Source organism: Malus sylvestris, chromosome 8, assembly GCF_916048215.2.
Source record: "Malus sylvestris chromosome 8, drMalSylv7.2, whole genome shotgun sequence".
In the NCBI taxonomy this organism is placed as follows: Eukaryota; Viridiplantae; Streptophyta; class Magnoliopsida; order Rosales; family Rosaceae; genus Malus; species Malus sylvestris.
This window is the reverse complement of record NC_062267.1, coordinates 26,290,194-26,308,545: the sequence shown is the minus strand read 5'-3', so window position 1 is coordinate 26,308,545 and position 18,352 is coordinate 26,290,194. Positions and strand designations below refer to the sequence as shown.

General features: G+C 39.6%; 1 protein-coding gene and 1 non-coding gene across 2 annotated transcripts; both read left to right on the top strand.

The window, feature by feature from the left end:
• Positions 1–2,474: 2,474 nt before the first annotated feature.
• On the top strand, positions 2,475–4,727 carry LOC126631537 (protein DETOXIFICATION 48-like). Its single transcript, XM_050301653.1, has 2 exons — positions 2,475–2,779; positions 3,003–4,727. Exons 1-2 carry the CDS (start codon positions 2,621–2,623, stop codon positions 4,485–4,487), a joined length of 1,644 nt encoding a protein of 547 aa, XP_050157610.1. The 5' UTR covers positions 2,475–2,620; the 3' UTR covers positions 4,488–4,727.
• Positions 4,728–7,446: 2,719 nt separating this feature from the next.
• On the top strand, positions 7,447–7,530 carry TRNAL-CAA (transfer RNA leucine (anticodon CAA)). Its single transcript has one exon. It is a non-coding gene; the product is annotated as a tRNA-Leu (tRNA).
• The last annotated feature ends 10,822 nt before the right edge of the window (positions 7,531–18,352 follow it).

Here is an 18,352-nt window from a genome sequence, read left to right as displayed (position 1 = left end):
ACAAAAAAACTCATTGAGCTCGATACACATGGAGAATCTGACATGGGCAGGGGTTATGGGTTTCTGGGATGCAATACAATCTCTACAATGCAAGCCAACAAATGAAATCTGATTCTTTCTTTCTTCAAGTTTCTCCGTCTCTTGGAGTCACTCAAAGAGGAGAGATGGACTTCCATGCGACGGAGTTGTCACTCTGTCATTGTATACACCAACACAATCATGCAGTGTCATATTAGAAAGTTAAATCATGTGATAGTGCATAGTTGATTTGAGATACCAAAACAGTTACATTTATGTTGGTGCATGATTGACTTAAGATATTGTTACGTGGCTTCTTGTTGTAAAGTAACTGTGTCTCAAAATGGGAGGAGGGAAAAAGTTTTACTTGCTCAGTATCGATCACTGCTTGTTTGGGCTGGTGGTAGCAGGCAAAGAGGCAGAGCAGGAAACAGACGCAGAGAGAGAGAGAGAGAGCCAAGGCTCTCTCCAACAGAGAGACAGACTCATCTCTGTTGTGGGAAGAGGATACAAATTAAAACGGTCGTAAGTGAAGCACGAAATTGTCTCTCAGTGTTCCCTTTCTCCCATCTGCCTGCCTCTTCTCCAAACACACACACAGAGCGATCTCTCTCTCTCTCTCTCTCTCTCTCTCTCTCTCTCTCTCTCTCTCTCTCTCTCTCTCTCTCTCTCATCCATTACAATCCATTTCAGTGGTCCCATTCCATTCCATCACACAACACCAACCTCCAACATACCCATCAACATATATGATATATCCTCCTACATAATTATCCATAAAAAATATAATGAAAAAGGTGCAACATAAGATGAGTTTAGATTTGCCACACATTCTCCTCACTTGGACAAAACCCTTCCCCAAACAAAAACCAAAATCCCTCTTGTTTAGTTAAATTAGGTTATGCCCCAATTTACCGGCAAACTAAGCAAATCTTGATGCTCAGTCTTTCTGGTGGTTGATACCTTTTATCCCGTCTCAAGTCTCTATTTCTTGTTTACGTCCTAAACCAGCAACCTCATCTATCTAGCTTGAGTTTGAGTGCATGAAAAAAGTTCGAGCAACATCTCTCAATAGAATGATAGCAAGGGCCCGTAAAGGCCCTACTCATCCAGGTCTTGTCTGGGAAGTGAAACTTAACCGCACATGATCAACTGAATAGTTGTGTTGTCTCATGCTTGATGAACTTAACAATGATGAGACTAAGCTCCTTAAACGAAATAGTAGAGAAAACAAGTCCACTTTATAAATGTGAGAATTTAAGGGACATAGCTAAACTAGATACCAATCCTTGCACCAAACAAAGCCCTAATTAGCGTTGCGCTAGAGAAGGACGACGATTTTTCTTTTTTACTAAAGTGATTACTACTTTTCATATGCGATTAGGATCTTAAAAAATGGATCATGAAATCAAAGCCACTTTGAAGGGAAACAAACTCTACCACAAGTTATAATATTTGATTGACTTCAAAACCCATGTCTTTAAATCCTCCTAAGTGGGGTGGGAGGGCCTAGAACAGGTTTTGCATACAAGCTTTGGCACCTCTCAAATTGAGCTAACTAGTCAGAAGCTAGTTAGTGATGTGTCGATGTTTTCTAATCAAATAGTTGAAGACAGCAAAGAGTTTTGCTGATAATGGGTGTTGCTACATGTGTTTTGTTCCAAGATGCAAAACATGCATGGCTAAAAAGTTCAAACATGCAAACATGTTTGCTGCCCACAAGTTAGCCAGCAGTTGCAGTTGTTGCCCATATTCTCAAAGACAACAATACACAACCAACTTATAGGCTCTTGTCATTTCTCAAGCAAGCAACCAACAAATTAAAGGGATTTTTTTGCTACCAATCCCACTTGGCAATGGCATCCTAATTAAAGATAAACTTGTTTACTTTATTGGTATAGAAAACCAGATCCCAATTCAAGTTAAAGATTGGGGGGAGGGGTTTAAAAAAGATTATCCACTTAAGCAAAAAGTTTAACGGTGTATGCATCAACACCAAGTTAATCCCACTATTGACAAAGTGCCAAAATGGGGGTACAATTATCATCAAAACTAAACAGACTATGTGTATGCATGGCGGTCAAAAGCAACCAATAACATTTTCTGGGTTTTCACTTCTCTTATTTCTTGAAGTTTCTCCACCCAAACTTTTTCAAACTTTCATACAATAGCAAAACAAAAAGTGACTAACCTAATATTTTTAGAGAGAGAGAGAGAGAGGGAGGAGGGTTAAAAATTAGGGAAGAAAGGAAAGTCGGCCCCCACACAACCTCCCCATGAGCAATTTTCTTTCGATTTTTATCTTTTTTCCATTTTATCTTTTTGGCTGAATGAATCCTTTCAAAGCATTTTTGGGAGGACACTTTTTCCCTGAGTGTTCTCCTTGGATATATTGACACGTTGATGAAGGAAAAAATCGCGGCCAACTCCTTCCATGTGCATATAAAACCTCCTCACCCTACTTCCCCTTCTCACATTGAAATCCCCCCAACCAAAAACAAAATACAGGGTCCTTAGTTCTATTTCTTCCCACACTTGCTCATTAAAATATTATCCAAAGCATCATTAGCTTCATCTAATTAGCAAATTAAGGTAATCAATCATGTGCAACCCAAAGGCTTCTTCTTCCTCCCCACTTCTCTCTCCCAACAAAACCAATTTCATGGAAACCTCCAACAAAACCATCGACGACCTTCACTGTTCTGATGTTTTTGTTGAAGACGACGATAAAGAGCTCCGTAGATGGCCTACTCTCTCAGAGGTACATACAAACAAAACCCCTACAATCATTTTCATCATACAACAAAACAAAAAAACATTTAAAAGCAGTAACAATCATATAAAAAAAAGTTTATCTATACGGCTCTTGTTTTAAATTAATTAATAATATTTGGACCTGCGCCAGCCTGACGGCGATTAGAGATAAAACAATTAATTAACATGTGTTAGTTCTTGCTATCCTTCTTTTTGTTGCATTTTTTCAGGCTGTACAAGAAATCAAGGCAATAGGGAAGATCTCAGGTCCATCAACCATGACAGGCCTACTTCTCTACTCAAGAGCCATGATCTCCATGCTTTTTCTAGGATATCTCGGTGAGCTTGAGCTCGCCGGCGGCTCTCTCTCAATTGGATTTGCCAACATCACTGGCTACTCTGTCATCTCCGGCCTCGCCATGGGAATGGAACCCATCTGCGGGCAAGCTTACGGGGCCAAACAGATGAAGCTCCTCGGCCTAACCCTTCAGAGAACCGTCCTCCTTCTCCTCTCTACCTCCCTCCCCATCTCCTTCATGTGGTTCAACATGAAAAGAGTCCTCCTCTGGTTTGGCCAGGACGAAGAGATTTCCTCCGTCGCCCACACTTTCATCCTCTTCTCCACTCCTGACCTCTTCTTTCTCTCTCTTCTCCACCCCCTCAGAATTTATCTCCGCACCCAAAACATCACATTGCCAGTGACCTACTGCTCCGCCATCTCTGTCCTCCTCCACATCCCTCTAAACTTCCTCCTAGTCGTTAAATTCCAAATGGGGATTTCCGGAGTGGCCATAGCCATGGTTTGGACTAATCTCAACCTCTTCATCCTGCTCTTCTCCTTCACGTACTTCTCCAATGTTTATAAGGACTCGTGGGTTTGTCCCAGCGCTGATTGCCTCCGCGGCTGGTCATCTTTGCTTGCGCTCGCTATCCCGACCTGCATCTCCGTTTGCCTCGAATGGTGGTGGTATGAGTTCATGATAATGCTGTGCGGACTGTTAGCCAACCCGAAAGCCACCATTTCTTCAATGGGAATACTTATCCAGACCACCTCTCTTGTCTACGTGTTCCCTTCTTCGCTTAGCCTCGCCGTCTCCACGAGAGTTGGGAATGAGTTGGGCGCTAATCGACCGTCACGAGCACGCATTTCCATGATCGTCTCGCTCGGTTGTTCAGTGGCTTTAGGCCTTTTAGCCATGCTGTTCACAACATTTATGAGGCACCAATGGGGGAGATTCTTCACTAATGACGCCGAGATACTCAAGCTCACGGCGATTGCATTGCCGATAGCAGGGCTGTGCGAACTCGGAAACTGCCCGCAAACCACCGGCTGCGGTGTTCTGAGGGGAAGCGCGAGACCTACGATTGGAGCCAACATAAACTTGGGGTCATTTTACTTGGTGGGAATGCCGGTGGCGATGCTGATGGGGTTCGTGGTGAAAATGGGGTTTGCAGGGCTGTGGCTTGGATTGCTTGCAGCTCAAGGCTCTTGTGCTTTGCTCATGTTTTATGTCCTTTGCACAACAGATTGGAATCTTCAGGTCAAAAGAGCAAATGATCTCACCCAAGCTTCTTCTGCTTCTACAACTTCTTCAATATTACCAATATCATCACCACGGCCACCACCAAGTTCAGATCACCAGGATCCCAACATGGAAGATGATGAGGTTGTCAAGTCATCAGAGGTGCTTGAAACAGACCCTCTTATTGTATGATCATCATATCATATCACCAGCTACTACAAAATTAACACTAGTAATGCGAATTAGTAATATATAATTAATCATCAAAGTTAATTTAGTGTCACCCTAGCTAGTCAGCTTCCCATTTTTTATTTCCCTTCTTGAGGAACTTTATGTGAAAACTTATTTATCAGAGTTCCCCCCAACATGAGCTACTGTATAACAATCATCTTTTATATTTTCTCTCTTGAATATAATCTCTATTTTTTTTTTTGTATTTTACTTCTCCTAGTTGTATTAATCAAACATTGTACGATAGACTGAAACTACTTTAAATTATTATTCAGTTTTCCATGTGTTGATCTTGTGGATGCGTGTGTTGAGAGTGAGAGAGAGAGTAGTTTGGTTGTCGGTTGATTTTGAGCCGTGGCAAAGAGGATATGTGCCTACCTTTCTTCTTGGTCTATTCCAAATTAGGCAACAACCTTGCTGTCTAAAAAGGAAAATTAGACATTATTATTTATAAATTTATGCAAGATGCTATACCTTTTACAAAGATATGTTCAGAAAGATCTAATTAAATAGGTAGATGACGCTGCATAGAGTAATAATGTATATACATTGGGGTGTGGATTCGATCCTTACTAATCTTTTTTTATTTATTTATTTAACATTTAACAATTTAACCTACTTTGTTAAAAAAAAAACAATTTAACCTACTAACGCTATCGTTTGTAAGGAAAAAAAAAATAGAACAGACAAATTGTTTGGATCATAAATATAACTATCTACTCCCTCTTAATTATATACCTAATTTCAAATTCACCTTCTTGCATATAAAAAAAGAACACACATACATTCATAATGTGAGTTAAACTAGTTTTCCAGAATAATATACTCGTTCATTTGCAGCCTAGTTCGAATTCTCGTCTTGGGATACAAAATTCCTCTTGTTATAGTGCTTGGAGTTTCAAGCATGCAAAAATCTTTCTCACATGCATGCATCTGGTTTGTTTGATATTATTTTATGTGCTTATGATAAGCTTCTTTTGTTGATTTTTTAAAGGGTTTCAATTTGAAATTCTCCATATATAATAAGTGATTGTCCTTCTAGGATTCAACTCAGCACACTTTGCTAGCATCGTGAAGCAATTATACCAAGTTGAAAAGTAAACATGTCCAAATATAATATCTAATGTGACTATAGTATGGTTATAATTTAAAATGCAAATGATGTTGTTATTACTATAACATGTCGGTATTTGCGATTACAAGTTATCACTTAGTATTAAAGTCCAATGATATTTCTCTTCACTTATAAGAAAGAGTGTCTCAGATTCGATTTCAGCCAACGACAAATTCGAACCAAATTATTATGGCTAGTCCATTGTGACATGATTACTTACATTACAAATATTAATGATTACATCATACACGTATTAATTTACAACATACTCTAAAACAGGAATTATATTATGTGTTACCTTTTTTTATTTTTTTGAACAAATGATATTTCTACACTAAAGTGGTGAGGATAGGTTTAGCCTCACAATGGACTAGTAATAATATGGTTCAAATTTGTCTGGGTAAAAATCGAACCTAAAACCTCTCACTTACAAGTGAAAAGTAATATCATTAGACAATAGTACTAAGTGACATATTATGTGTTACTTAAGTGTTAAATAAATGATTTCCCATATTTATATAAATGTATGTATATTCCTTTTTATATTTACTCTTTTAGCTTTTGCATATTCAAATGTCCAGCACGTAGCGCTTGAAGCCCACTTCTCCTCTCATCAGCTTTCCTTATCTTCTTTGTGATCGAATTGATATAATAATATAGCCATCCTAGTATTACTCCATGAACACCATGCATTTGTGGCAAAGAATTACAAGTTGTATTGTGTTGCAAGCTCAAAATTATTTTATTCTGTCTTTTTCTTTACTTTAAACGTAATAAGAATTTAAAAAAAAAGTTAAGTACATATAAATACTCTTTTTTTTTTTTTGTGATATCAAATTAGTCTCAATTTTTTAAAACATTCCAAATAACTACCTAATGTTTTAAAAATTAGACATTGAGTTAGGTCACATACGTTAAATGAGGACTTTACCAACATTAAATGATGATGTTTCTAGCATTAAATGATAAGGTGGACTAAAGTTGCTCTCTATTAATCGTCGTCTCTGGAGCCCTAATTCCTCAAATAGACTCCTTTTAGCCAAGTTAAGTCATAAATTTGCTTAACTAAACTGCGTCAATATGAAGATTAATTTAATAATTGTCTACAACATCACTTAAACACAAGTGAGCCTAACAAATGTCAAATTTTCAAAATGTTATATAAATATTTAGAATCTTTTAAAAGGTTATAACCAATCTAAAATCACTCCTAAAGATTGGATAGTTATTTGGATTTTAAAAAAATATGCACCGTTGCTGAGATACCCAATTAAACTTTAATTTTTGAGTTTTTGGTGGAAGACACCTACGTAAACTTGGTAAAGTATTTAAAAGTGTTCTATATATATTTAGTAGCCAACAACCATGATTTTATTTTTGTTAAAAAACAACCATGATTTTATTAAAACATTATATAAAATAGAGGGGAGCAACGTGCATTCAAAAATATGAAAAGGCAAAAACAAAAGTAAGTATTTAAATAAAAGAGAGTAGCAACAGGTTTTGAACTCAAGTGATTAATGAAGAAACATTCACCCGATTTGCATCATCTTACATACGACTCAAATAAGACAATATTTGGATATTGAAATCAATCTCAATGAATATTTCGAGCTTTTGATCTTTAATTTGGTGGAACTTGATCGTTATACGATAATTAATCTCAATAAAATAAATATGTGGGTGTTTCGTTATTCCTGTGCTAAGTGGAAATACAAGTACTTGAAAGTATACAAACCCAAAGTAGAATTTATGTCCATCCTTCTAATGTTAATATATGTGATCAGATAACATAAACAAAGCATAGTCAGGATGGCCGAGTGGTCTAAGGCGCCAGACTCAAGTTCTGGTCCTCTAACGAGGGCGTGGGTTCAAATCCCACTTCTGACATTTGTTTTAATTTTTTAAATTCTTTTCTTTATACCTAGATTCCAAAGACATAAATGACTAATTTGTTGAATTCTTTTCTTTATACCTAGATTCCAAAGACATAAATGACTAATTTGTTGATTGTGAATTGAGGTTGTGATTTTTTGTTTTGTTTTGAACAAACGATATTATCTACTCTAAGGAGAGGTGGTGGGTTAGATCTTATAATGGACTAGCATAATGAGATTCAAATTCGTCATTGGCAAGAGGTGAATTTAAGACCTCTCACTTAGAAATGAAGTGGAATACCATTAGATCATAGTACTAAGTGGCAGTTGAGTGGGCTTCTTGGTCTTTTCTAAGTGGGCAGTTGATTTCCTTTTCTGCTTTTGTCATTTATGTACTATGATCTAATGATATTTCACTTAGAAAAGCCCATTATGCTGGAAATGGATTAGAGTTATGGTTTTCCTTTTCTGCTTTTGTTTTCTTGTTGAATGGGCTTCTTGGCTATCCCAAAATTTTTATTGGGTTGTTTGTTGTAACTTGTATTGGATCTTTTCCCATTTAATGAACTTTTAATTATTTTGACACATCTTGACCAAGAATGTCCACGTAGACACCCGAATAGCGATGTGCCACTTGATAGGTGACAAATTCATAAAGTGTAGTGATGTGGAAAATGTGTAAAACCTAAAAGTGACTAATTTAGAGTGCGCATGTGAGCGAAATTAAACCCATATCACACAAGTGATGTCAGAGCATAAATAAATTGTAGTACAAGAAGAGTAAAGAAATTTATACCGAAATGAGAAGTCTCCTACATAACAGCTTTTACCAACAATTCTCATTGTCAATAAACCTCTGCCACTAAAATCCTGAAGAGGCGAAAAACAAGGGGTGAGTGGGCCTGAAAAAATAAAGTTTTGTAAAACATTTTCGAAAAGTGTAACCCCTTGCTGTAAAACAAGTATATGGTTCCCAAAAAATATTATAATAATAGTATGTAATAGGTACACTGCAACATAAGTGAGTTAAAGGATGTAGGCACAATAACAAGGTATCTCAACTTCAAATCTCAATTCATTATTATAAGAAATCAATGCTCATTAATTTATGTAGGCACACAAGTCCATTGTAGAGATATTTAAACAGTGGAACATGTTAGGTGTAGGTTTTACATTATAATACTACATCACGTGAGTAGTGCTGGTCGAATCACATATGAGTCCAAAACATCACACAAAAAGACAAGTTGGCACCTAACTTTGGATCCAAAGCGAATGTAAATGGTGCATGTGAACTACACGTGAAGCTGGTCCTTAGCCCAAGACAGTACAAATAACTAAGAGACACCGTGCAAACGTGTAATAATGAGCAGATAAAACGCAAGGATGTCATGCCACAAGTTTATGCTCATAAATAATATTATAAATATAAAGTATACGAAAAGTTTATTTGTAAAGCTAAACATGGCATATCACATCATAATATATAAAAGCAGTTGTCGGGAAAAATCACATATACACACATATACGTAAAAACGAAAAGACTTAATCACAGGTACCTGCGATGTCACATCCATTCGAGCTGGAAAAGCCGGAGTCTCGGATAGTAAATAGCACCTAAGCATAATATTGGGACCATTAGTAAAACTCAACTTAAACGACTAAATTTGGGAAAACGGAGTGCGGATTCGGAATTAGAGCGTTGAAATACGCTAAGAGAGGTCCCGGACAATTTTCGTAAAAGATCAATGAAAAGTCAATGGTCAACCCTAAAAAAGTCAACCAAGATGCCCCGGCGGTCAACTACGTCAAAACCTAGTAATTTCACTAAATGGATGCCAAAAATGGACTCGAGACGTCAAAATTAGCCTAGGAAGGTTTTTGAGAAAATTTCAAAAAAGTCAGCAAAAGTCAACTAATGGTCAACAATTAACTTTAATGAAATATTCTGTTAAAGTAACTGAGAGGTTAACAGAATATTCCAAGGGAATATTCTTTCTAAAATCTAAAATGGACCTAGGTCGGATCCGGGTTAGGGTAAATGGGTCGTGGGCTTGGGCTGGTCGGGTCGACCTTGTCCCTGTAGTGGGTCCTGTCGCCAGAATCTGGGTAGCTATTCCAGAGCTCTAAATGAGCTCAAAACTCAACCATTTCTCACACTATTCCTACCAAAATGAAGATAAACGAGAGTAGTTTAGTATTATAGCTTTCCTCGAGTCAGCTGTGGTCGAAGTTGGCCTGGAAAGGCTTGTAACTTGCGGCATACACCACTGGAAAAACTAGGGAAAACTCTCAGAGGTATCTCTCCATTCAAATGTCACCAAAATCCTTAAAAAAAACACTAGAAACATATAGTAAAACACAATCCACGAAGATTTGGGTGGTTTTCAAAACTTACCTTTATCGGAAACGACGAGGAGTTGCCAGAAGACATGGTGTCGGCGATGATTTTGGTGCCTCTGCACCGTGAGTACAGAGAAAGTGAGGGAGATAGAAGATTGAGATACAGGGAGAATGATATGGGAGATGGACGTGGTGGTTGGAGACAAGGACGATAGTGGTCGTGAAATAGGGTGTTGACGATCGCCATGGCTGTTTTTGTGCAGTGAGCACATAGTAAGTGAGAGAGGTAGGGAGTCTAAAGGATATGTAAGAGAGTTTGATCCTTTTGAATTTGAGTTTTGGAAATGATGACAGGTAGTGGCCTTAAGGTGGCGGTTCAGTGAAGCTCACCGGAGGTGTGGTGATGATGGCGGTTCTCTGTGTTTACTGAGAGAAAAAGAGAGTGAAAAGAGAGAGTGCAGAAGTTAGATTGTTGAGGCAAATGAGTGATAATGACAAAGATTGAGTGAGGGATAATGCTTGATAGAGAGAAGAGAATAGAAAAGATGGGGAAAATTGAGATTAAAGAAAACAAAAGAAATGGATGTGATGATTAAGTTTATGACCTTGGTACAACAGAAAATGTTAAGTTTATGACCATCGCTAGATTGCTCCGGTCACTAGTGTGGACAAGTATGTAAATGGATAGGGACAGGGAAGCAAACACAAGATGTACGTGGTTCACCCAGATTGGCTACGTCCACGGAGTAGATGAGTTCTCATTAATTGTGAAGGGTTTACACAAGTACATAGGTTCAAGCTTTCCTTTAGTGAGTACTAGTGAATGATTTAGTACAAATGACATTAGGAAATATTGTGAGAGAATGATCTCTATTTATAGAAAAGAGTTTCTAGTTTCATTCTGACATTGACACGTGTCGTGTTGTGATTGGCTTCTGATGTTGACACGTGTCGTGCTATGATTGGCTTCTGATGTCAACACATGTCACGCTGTGATTGGCCTCCTGGTTGGAGGGAAACTCTTATGGGTCCTTGACGGTATAACGTTGACCGGTGCTCAGTAGTTTCGGGATTGGTCAAGTATGGTACAAACAATGCTCCCCTAAGTTCCCGAGTGAGGGAAGCTCCTCGGTTGGGGACTTGCAAGATCCAAGCCATTGAGTAATCACGAAACTTCTAAGTACCGAAGTGTGGTATCATTTTCACTTGCCTTATCTGTCTCATACGTAGATGTAGCATCTTATCTGGAAGTACTTTTCCTCCATCCAGGGATGGTATCTTTAACCGATGAAAATGCACAAGGTAATGTATCAATTTCACTTGAAGCTTACTTGTAGTTTCGGGCTTGGTCAAGTGCGATACCAAAACCCTATAGTAGGAGTCCCCCAAGTCGCCGAGCTAGGAGATTTGCCGAAAGAGGTAATAGACAAGGTAAGCAATTAGACTTCCAAGCAAGCAACCTGGATCGGAGGTTCGACTTCAGCTTCCGGTTGATTGTTCTCCTTCTCCTTGTGTCGTAAACAACAACAAGGATAAGGAGAAGCAAATGGAGAAGAGATGATATGAGATACTTTTGCTTTTGAAGAAGTAACTTTCCACAAGCTTATTCTTGAATTGGGCTGGAGGGTTTTCTGGTTTCCTCCAAAGTATAAGGCCGACTTAAGAATTTGAGGGTCAAAACAAGTCCATCAAATCAAGAGTGCGTTCGACCTTGATGATATGGGATACTTTTGCTGATGACGAAGTAGTGGATGCATCGGCACATGTTCTGTTGTGCTTGTCTCCACATGCTTTCTTGTATCCTTCTTATTTGCCCTATCTGTTCCTCAGGCAGATGTGGTATCTTTTCTGGAAGCATAAGATGTTGAAGATGAGTACTCGAGAGCAATGCCAGGTAAGTAGTTAGGCAAGGGGTTCCAGGCAGTCAGTTCCTGATTGGAAGCTTGATTCCAAGTGCTGACTGATTGTTCTCTTTCTTATTGTCTTGCAGGTAAGAACAAGGGCAAAGGAAAAGATAAGGAAAAAGCATGATATGGGATACTCTTACTTTTGACCCTGATGATATGAGATACTCTTGCTCTAGTGTGGCTAGTTTGCATAGGTATTATTGGGGGGGGGGTAAGAAAGCTGAGTATTTCGAGAGGCTTCGTTGGGAGTGCCCTCGCAGATATGAGGAAGGGTTGAGCATTTTTGCAGGTCTGCCTGTCTATGGAGGATGGAGGTCAACATATATAGGAGTCTCCCTAACAACAAGTAGTAATGCTATTCCTTTACCCTTCTTGGTCGTAGCAATGTAGTGGGAGCTGCAAGCTTCACGTGTTTTAACTTTGTCAGAGCACTTTGAAAAAGTGGTGTATCTGGAAAGCTGATGTTGTGTGTGAAGATTGTAGATAAGCTTTATCCAAGGAAATCTGATTCTCGAAGTTCGGAGAGCGACGCCTCTTCGGTTTTCGAACAAGCAATCCTGTCGGAGATCTGGCTCTCGAGATTCAGAGAACGGTGCCTCTTCAATTTTTGAGAAAGTAATCCTGTTGGGAGTCTGGCTCTCGAGATTCGGAGGGCGGTGCCTCTTCGATTTTTGAGCAAGTAATAATGCTATTCCTTTACCCTTCTTGGTTATAGCAATGTAGTGAGAGCTGCAAGCTTCACATGTTTTAACTTTGTCAGAGCACTTTGAAAAAATGGTCTGTGGTATATGGAAAGCTGATGTTGCGTGTGAAGATTGCAGACAAGCTTTATCCAATGAAATCTGGCTCTCGAAGTTTGAAGAGTGGTGCCTCTTCGGTTTTCGAACAAGCAATCCTGTTGGGGATCTGACTCTCGAGATTCAGAGAACGGTGCCTCTTCAATTTTTGAGAAAGCAATCCTATTGGGAGTCTGACTCTTGAGATTCGGAGAGCAATATCTCTTCGATTTTTGAGAAAGTAATCCTGTTGGGAGTCTAGCTCTCGAGATTCGGAGAGTGGTGCCTCTTCGATTTTTTAGAAAGCAATCATGTTGTGAGTGTTTTCTCAAATGTGAGTAAAGGTTGGGCATTTTTGCCAGTCTGCCTTGCCACGAAGCACGGAGGTTGACACACATTGAGACTTTCTAGTTATCAAGCAGTGGTGCTGTTCCTTTACCCTTGTGGGTAATAGTAGGGTAGCTAGATCTTCAAAATTTATGTGTCTAAACTTTGTCAGAGATCATTGGTAAAGTTATCTGTGGTACCCGATGAGCTGATGTTGCATGTGGAAAGTGGTGCCTCTTCGAAATCTGGAGAATGGTGCCTCTTCGATTTTTGAACCAACGACCCTGTTGCCCTTTCTTTTATAAGGGCACCAATTGTGTGCAAGAAGTACATTTAGAGAGTTATTTCTTGTAGGAATTTTCCCCTTACTTCAGATATTTATAGCACTTCATTTCACCTTCATCATTTCTGAGAATGTCTGGCTCAGCCGACTGTCGTTTTGACTTGAACTTTGGTGAAGAGGCAGCAATGCCTTCTCAAGACAACATATGGCGCCCATCCTTCTTTTCTCCTACTGGTCCTCTTACCGTTGGGGACTCTGTGATGAAAAATGATATGACCGCTGCAGTGGTGGCCAGGAACCTTCTCACTCCCAAAGATAACAGACTACTTTCCAAACGGTCTGATGAGTTGGCTGTTAAGGATTCTCTGGTTATCAGTGTTCAGTGTGCAGGTTCTCTTCTATTGATGAAGCACTTGTTGGCACCATAAATTGGTTTTGCTTCACACTGTCTTGATCAAGAGTGTGTGAAGCTTTTGAGAATTGTGGTTGAACTCCTTTGATAAAGCTTTTGTTGGCACCATAAATTGGTTTTGCTTCACACTGTCTTGATCAAGAGCGTGTGAAGCTTTTGAGAATTGTGGTTGCCCTCTATTGATGAAGCTCTTGTTATTGGCACCATAAATAGGTTTTGCTTCACACTGTCTTGATCAAGAGTGTGTGAAGCTTTTGATAATTGTGGTTGCCCTCTATTGATGAAGCTCTTGTTGGCACCATAAATTGGTTTTGCTTCACACTGCCTTGATCAATAGTGTGTGAAGCTTTTGAGAATTATGGTTGAACTCCATCGATGAAGATCTTGTTGTTGGCACCATATATTGGTTTTGCTTCACACTGTCTTGATCAAGAGTGTGTGAAGCTTTTGAGAATTGTGGTTGCCCTCTATTGATGAAGCTCTTGTTATTGGCACCATAAATAGGTTTTGCTTCACACTGTCTTGATCAAGAGTGTGTGAAGCTTTTGATAATTGTGGTTGCCCTCTATTGATGAAGCTCTTGTTGGCACCATAAATTGGTTTTGCTTCACACTGTCTTGATCAATAGTGTGTGAAGCTTTTGAGAATTATGGTTGAACTCCATCGATGAAGATCTTGTTGTTGGCACCATATATTGGTTTTGCTTCACACTGTCTTGATCAAGAGTGTGTGAAGCTTTTGAGAATTATGGTTGCCCTCTATTGATGAAGCTCTTGTTGGCACCATAAATTGGTTTTGCTTCACATTGTCTTGATCAAGAGTGTGTGAAGCTTTCGAGAATTGTGGTTAAACTCCTTTGATGAAGCTTTTGTTGGCACCATAAATTGGTTTTGCTTCACACTGTCTTGATCAAGAGTGTGTGAAGCTTTTGAGAATTGTGGTTGCCCTCTATTGATGAAGCTCTTGTTGTTGGCACCATAAATAGGTTTTGCTTCACACTGTCTTGATCAAGGGTGTGTGAAGCTTTTGATAATTGTGGTTGCCCTCTATTGATGAAGCTCTTGTTGGCACCATAAATTGGTTTTGCTTCACACTGTCTTGATCAAGAGTGTGTGAAGTTTTTGAGAATTGTGGTTGAACTCCATTGATGAAGCTCCTCTTGTTGGCACCATAAATTGGTTTTACTTCACATTGTCTTGATCAAGAGTGTGTGAAGCTTTTGAGAATTGTGGTTGCCCTCTATTGATGAAGCCCTTGTTGGCACCATAAATTGGTTTTGCTTCACACTGTCTTGATCAAAAGTGTGTGAAGCTTTCGAGAATTGTGGTTGCCCTCTATTGATGAAGCTCTTGTTGTTGGCACCATAAATAGGTTTTGCTTCACACTGTCTTGATCAAGAGTGTGTGAAGCTTTTGATAATTGTGGTTGCCCTCTATTGATGAAGCTTTTGTTGGCACCATAAATTGGTTTTGCTTCACACTGTCTTGATCAAGAGTATGTGAAGCTTTTGAGAATTGTGGTTGAACTCCATTGATGAAGCTCTTGTTGTTGGCATCATAAATAAGTTTTGCTTCACACTGTCTTGATCAAGGGTGTGTGAAGCTTTTGATAATTGTGGTTGCCCTCTATTGATGAAGCTCTTGTTGGCACCATAAATTGGTTTTGCTTCACACTGTCTTGATCAAGAGTGTGTGAAGCTTTTGAGAATTGTGGTTGAACTCCATTGATGATGCTCTTGTTGTTGGCACCATAAATTGGTTTTGCTGCACACTGTCTTGATCAAGAGTGTGTGAAGCTTTTGATAATTGTGGTTGCCCTCTATTAATGAAGCTCTTGTTGGCACCATAAATTGGTTTTACTTCAAACTATCTTGATTAAGAGTGTGTGAAGCTTTTGAGAATTGTGGTTGCCCTCTATTGATGAAGCTTTTGTTGTAGGCACCATAAATATGTTTTGCTTCACATTGTCTTGATCAAGAGTGTGTGAAGGTTTTGAGAGTTGTGGTTGCCCTCTATTGATGAAGCTCTTGTTAGCACCATAAATTGGTTTTGCTTCACACTATCTTGATCAAGAGTGTGTGAAGCTTTTGAGAATTGTGGTTGAACTCCTTTGATGAAGCTCTTGTTGGCACCATAAATTGGTTTTGCTTCACATTGTCTTGATCAAGAATGTGTAAAGCTTTTAAGAATTGTGGTTGTCTTCCATTGATGATGTTCTTGTTGGCACCATAAATTGGTTTTGCTTCACATTATCTTGATCAAGAGTGTGTGAAACTTTTGAGAATTGTGGTTGCCCTCCATTGATGAAGCTCTTGTTGACACCATAAATTGGTTTTGCTTCACACTATCTTCATCCAGAGTGTGTGAAGCTTTTGAGAATTGTGGTTGCCCTCTATTGATAAAGCTCTTGTTGGCACCATAAATTGGTTTTGCTTCATACTGTCTTGATCAAGAGTGTGTGAAGCTTTCTACGAGTTGTAGTGTTTGTATTGTTACAGAGGGAAAATGTTTGAAGCAGATGCAAGAGGGCTAAATAGCTTGATCTTCGAATGCCATGCACTGAAGTTGTTATTGGCTTACAATAAGACTTTGTTGGTGACTATAACTTTTGTTGGGCATAAGTGTTCCTCTAGGTGAGTTGTCAAGCTTGAGGGTTGTTGATTATTTGTGAATGCTAGGAGTTCACATGTACAAGTTGTACCACTTGTCTTCTGGTAGGTGGAATGAATGGTGAGTTGCTTTCATCACTTGGTTGGTGGTACGAAGATGAGTTCCTTCTTCCCCTGGTTGGTGGCATGAATGGCAAGTTGCCAAATGATATTAGAGTACGGGTTGTACATTTCATCACCTGGTTGGTGGCATGAATGAGAGTACAGGTTGTACATTTCATCACCTGGTTAGTGGCATGAAGATGAGTTCATTCTTCACCTGGTTGGTGGCATGAGTGGCAAGTTGCCAAATGATATTAGAGTACGGGTTGTACATTTCATCACCTGGTTGTTGGCATGAAGGAGAGTACGAGTTGTACATTTCATCACCTGGTTGGTGGAATGAATGGCAAGTTGCCAAATGATTTTAGAGTATGGGTTGTACATTTCATCACCTGGTTGGTGGCATGAAGGAGAGTACGAGTTGTACATTTCAACACCTAGTTGGTGGCATGAAGATGAGTTCCTTCTTCACCTGGTTGGTGGCATGAGTGGCAATTTGCTAAATGATATCAGAGTACGGGTTGTACATTTCATCACCTGGTTGGTGGCATGAAGGAGAGTACGGGTTGTACATTTCATCACCTGGTTGGTGACATGAAGATGTGTTTCGTCTTCACCTTTCATCACCTATTTATTGAATTCATGCCAAATAGTCTTCGTTACATAGGATGCCGAACTGCTGAAGCTTAACACTTGTACAATGTGAGTTTACTTGTAATAGTACTTCAAGTGATCAGCATTCCAGGGATGGTCAATGGTCTTGCCATCGGAGCTTCTAAGCTTGTAGGAGCCAGAGCGACTGATGCTAACAACTTAAAACAGTCCATCCCAGTTTTGACTAAGTGTTCCTTCACTCGGGACTCTGTCGCATAGTAATCTGTTTTTCAATACCCAGTCCTCCACTTTGAAAGAACGAGGTTTGACCCTTGAGTCATAGTAGTTGGAGATGCGCTGCTTGTAGGCGACATTCCTCAAGTGAGCCTGGTTTCTGTGTTCCTCGACTAGATCTAAGTTGAAGGTAAGTTGTTTGTCATTTTGGCTTTGCACGTAGTTCTGGACTCAGAACGTTGCTTGCTCAAGCTCAACTGGGACAACTGCCTCTGTACCAAAGGCAAGTGAGAATGGGGGTTCTCCTGTTGATGTCCGATACGAAGTGCGGTATGACCAAAGAACTTGGGGTACAAATTCTGGCCGACAACCTTTAGCCTTGTCCAAGCTAGTTTTCAAAGTTCGCTTGATTATTTTGTTGATGACTTCAACTTGTCCATTAGACTGGGGATGAGCTGGGGAGGCAAAACATAAGTTGATGTTGAACTTAGAGTAGAACAACCTGAACTTATTGTTGTCGAACTGTCGCCCGTTGTCAGTGACTATCGCATTGGAAATGTCAAATCTGCGAATGATGTTATTCCATACGAAGTCTTCTATTTTTACCTCAGTAATGGTTGCCAAGGGTTTTACTTCGGCCCACTTTGTGAAGTAGTCAACTGCAACGATTGCATAGTGAACCTTACCCTTCCCTGCAGGCATGGGACCAAGCAAATCAAGTCCCCATTGGGCGAAGGGCCAAGGGTTTGATCATAGGAGTGAGCAGCTCAGGAGAGAAGTGAGGAATAGTTGCGTAGCGTTGACACTTATCACATGAGCGGGATATTCTGATGGCATCTTGGTGGAGTGTTGGCCAGTAATATCCTTGGTGAAAAGGCTTGTGTGATAGGGATCGAGATCCAACATGATCTTCGCAGACTCCTTCATGTATTTCCCGAAGGTCAGTTTCCGCCTCTACGAGCGTAAGGCATCTTAGGTATGGTAGGTTAAAACCCCACTTGTAGAGTTGGTCATTAATGATCAAGTAACGAGTAGCATTGTATCGAATCTGCTTAGCTTGGACTTTGTCATTTGGAAGGGTGCCATGAGCAAGGAATCTATAAATCGGGGTAATCCAACTATCTCCTTGTTGTAAGTTGCACACTTCCGCAGCCATGGTGCTTGGTGCTGCCAACAATTCGACCTGAATTTTTCTCCCAATCTTGTCTTCTTCTGTTAAGTCGAGGCGAGCCAAAGCATCTGCATGACT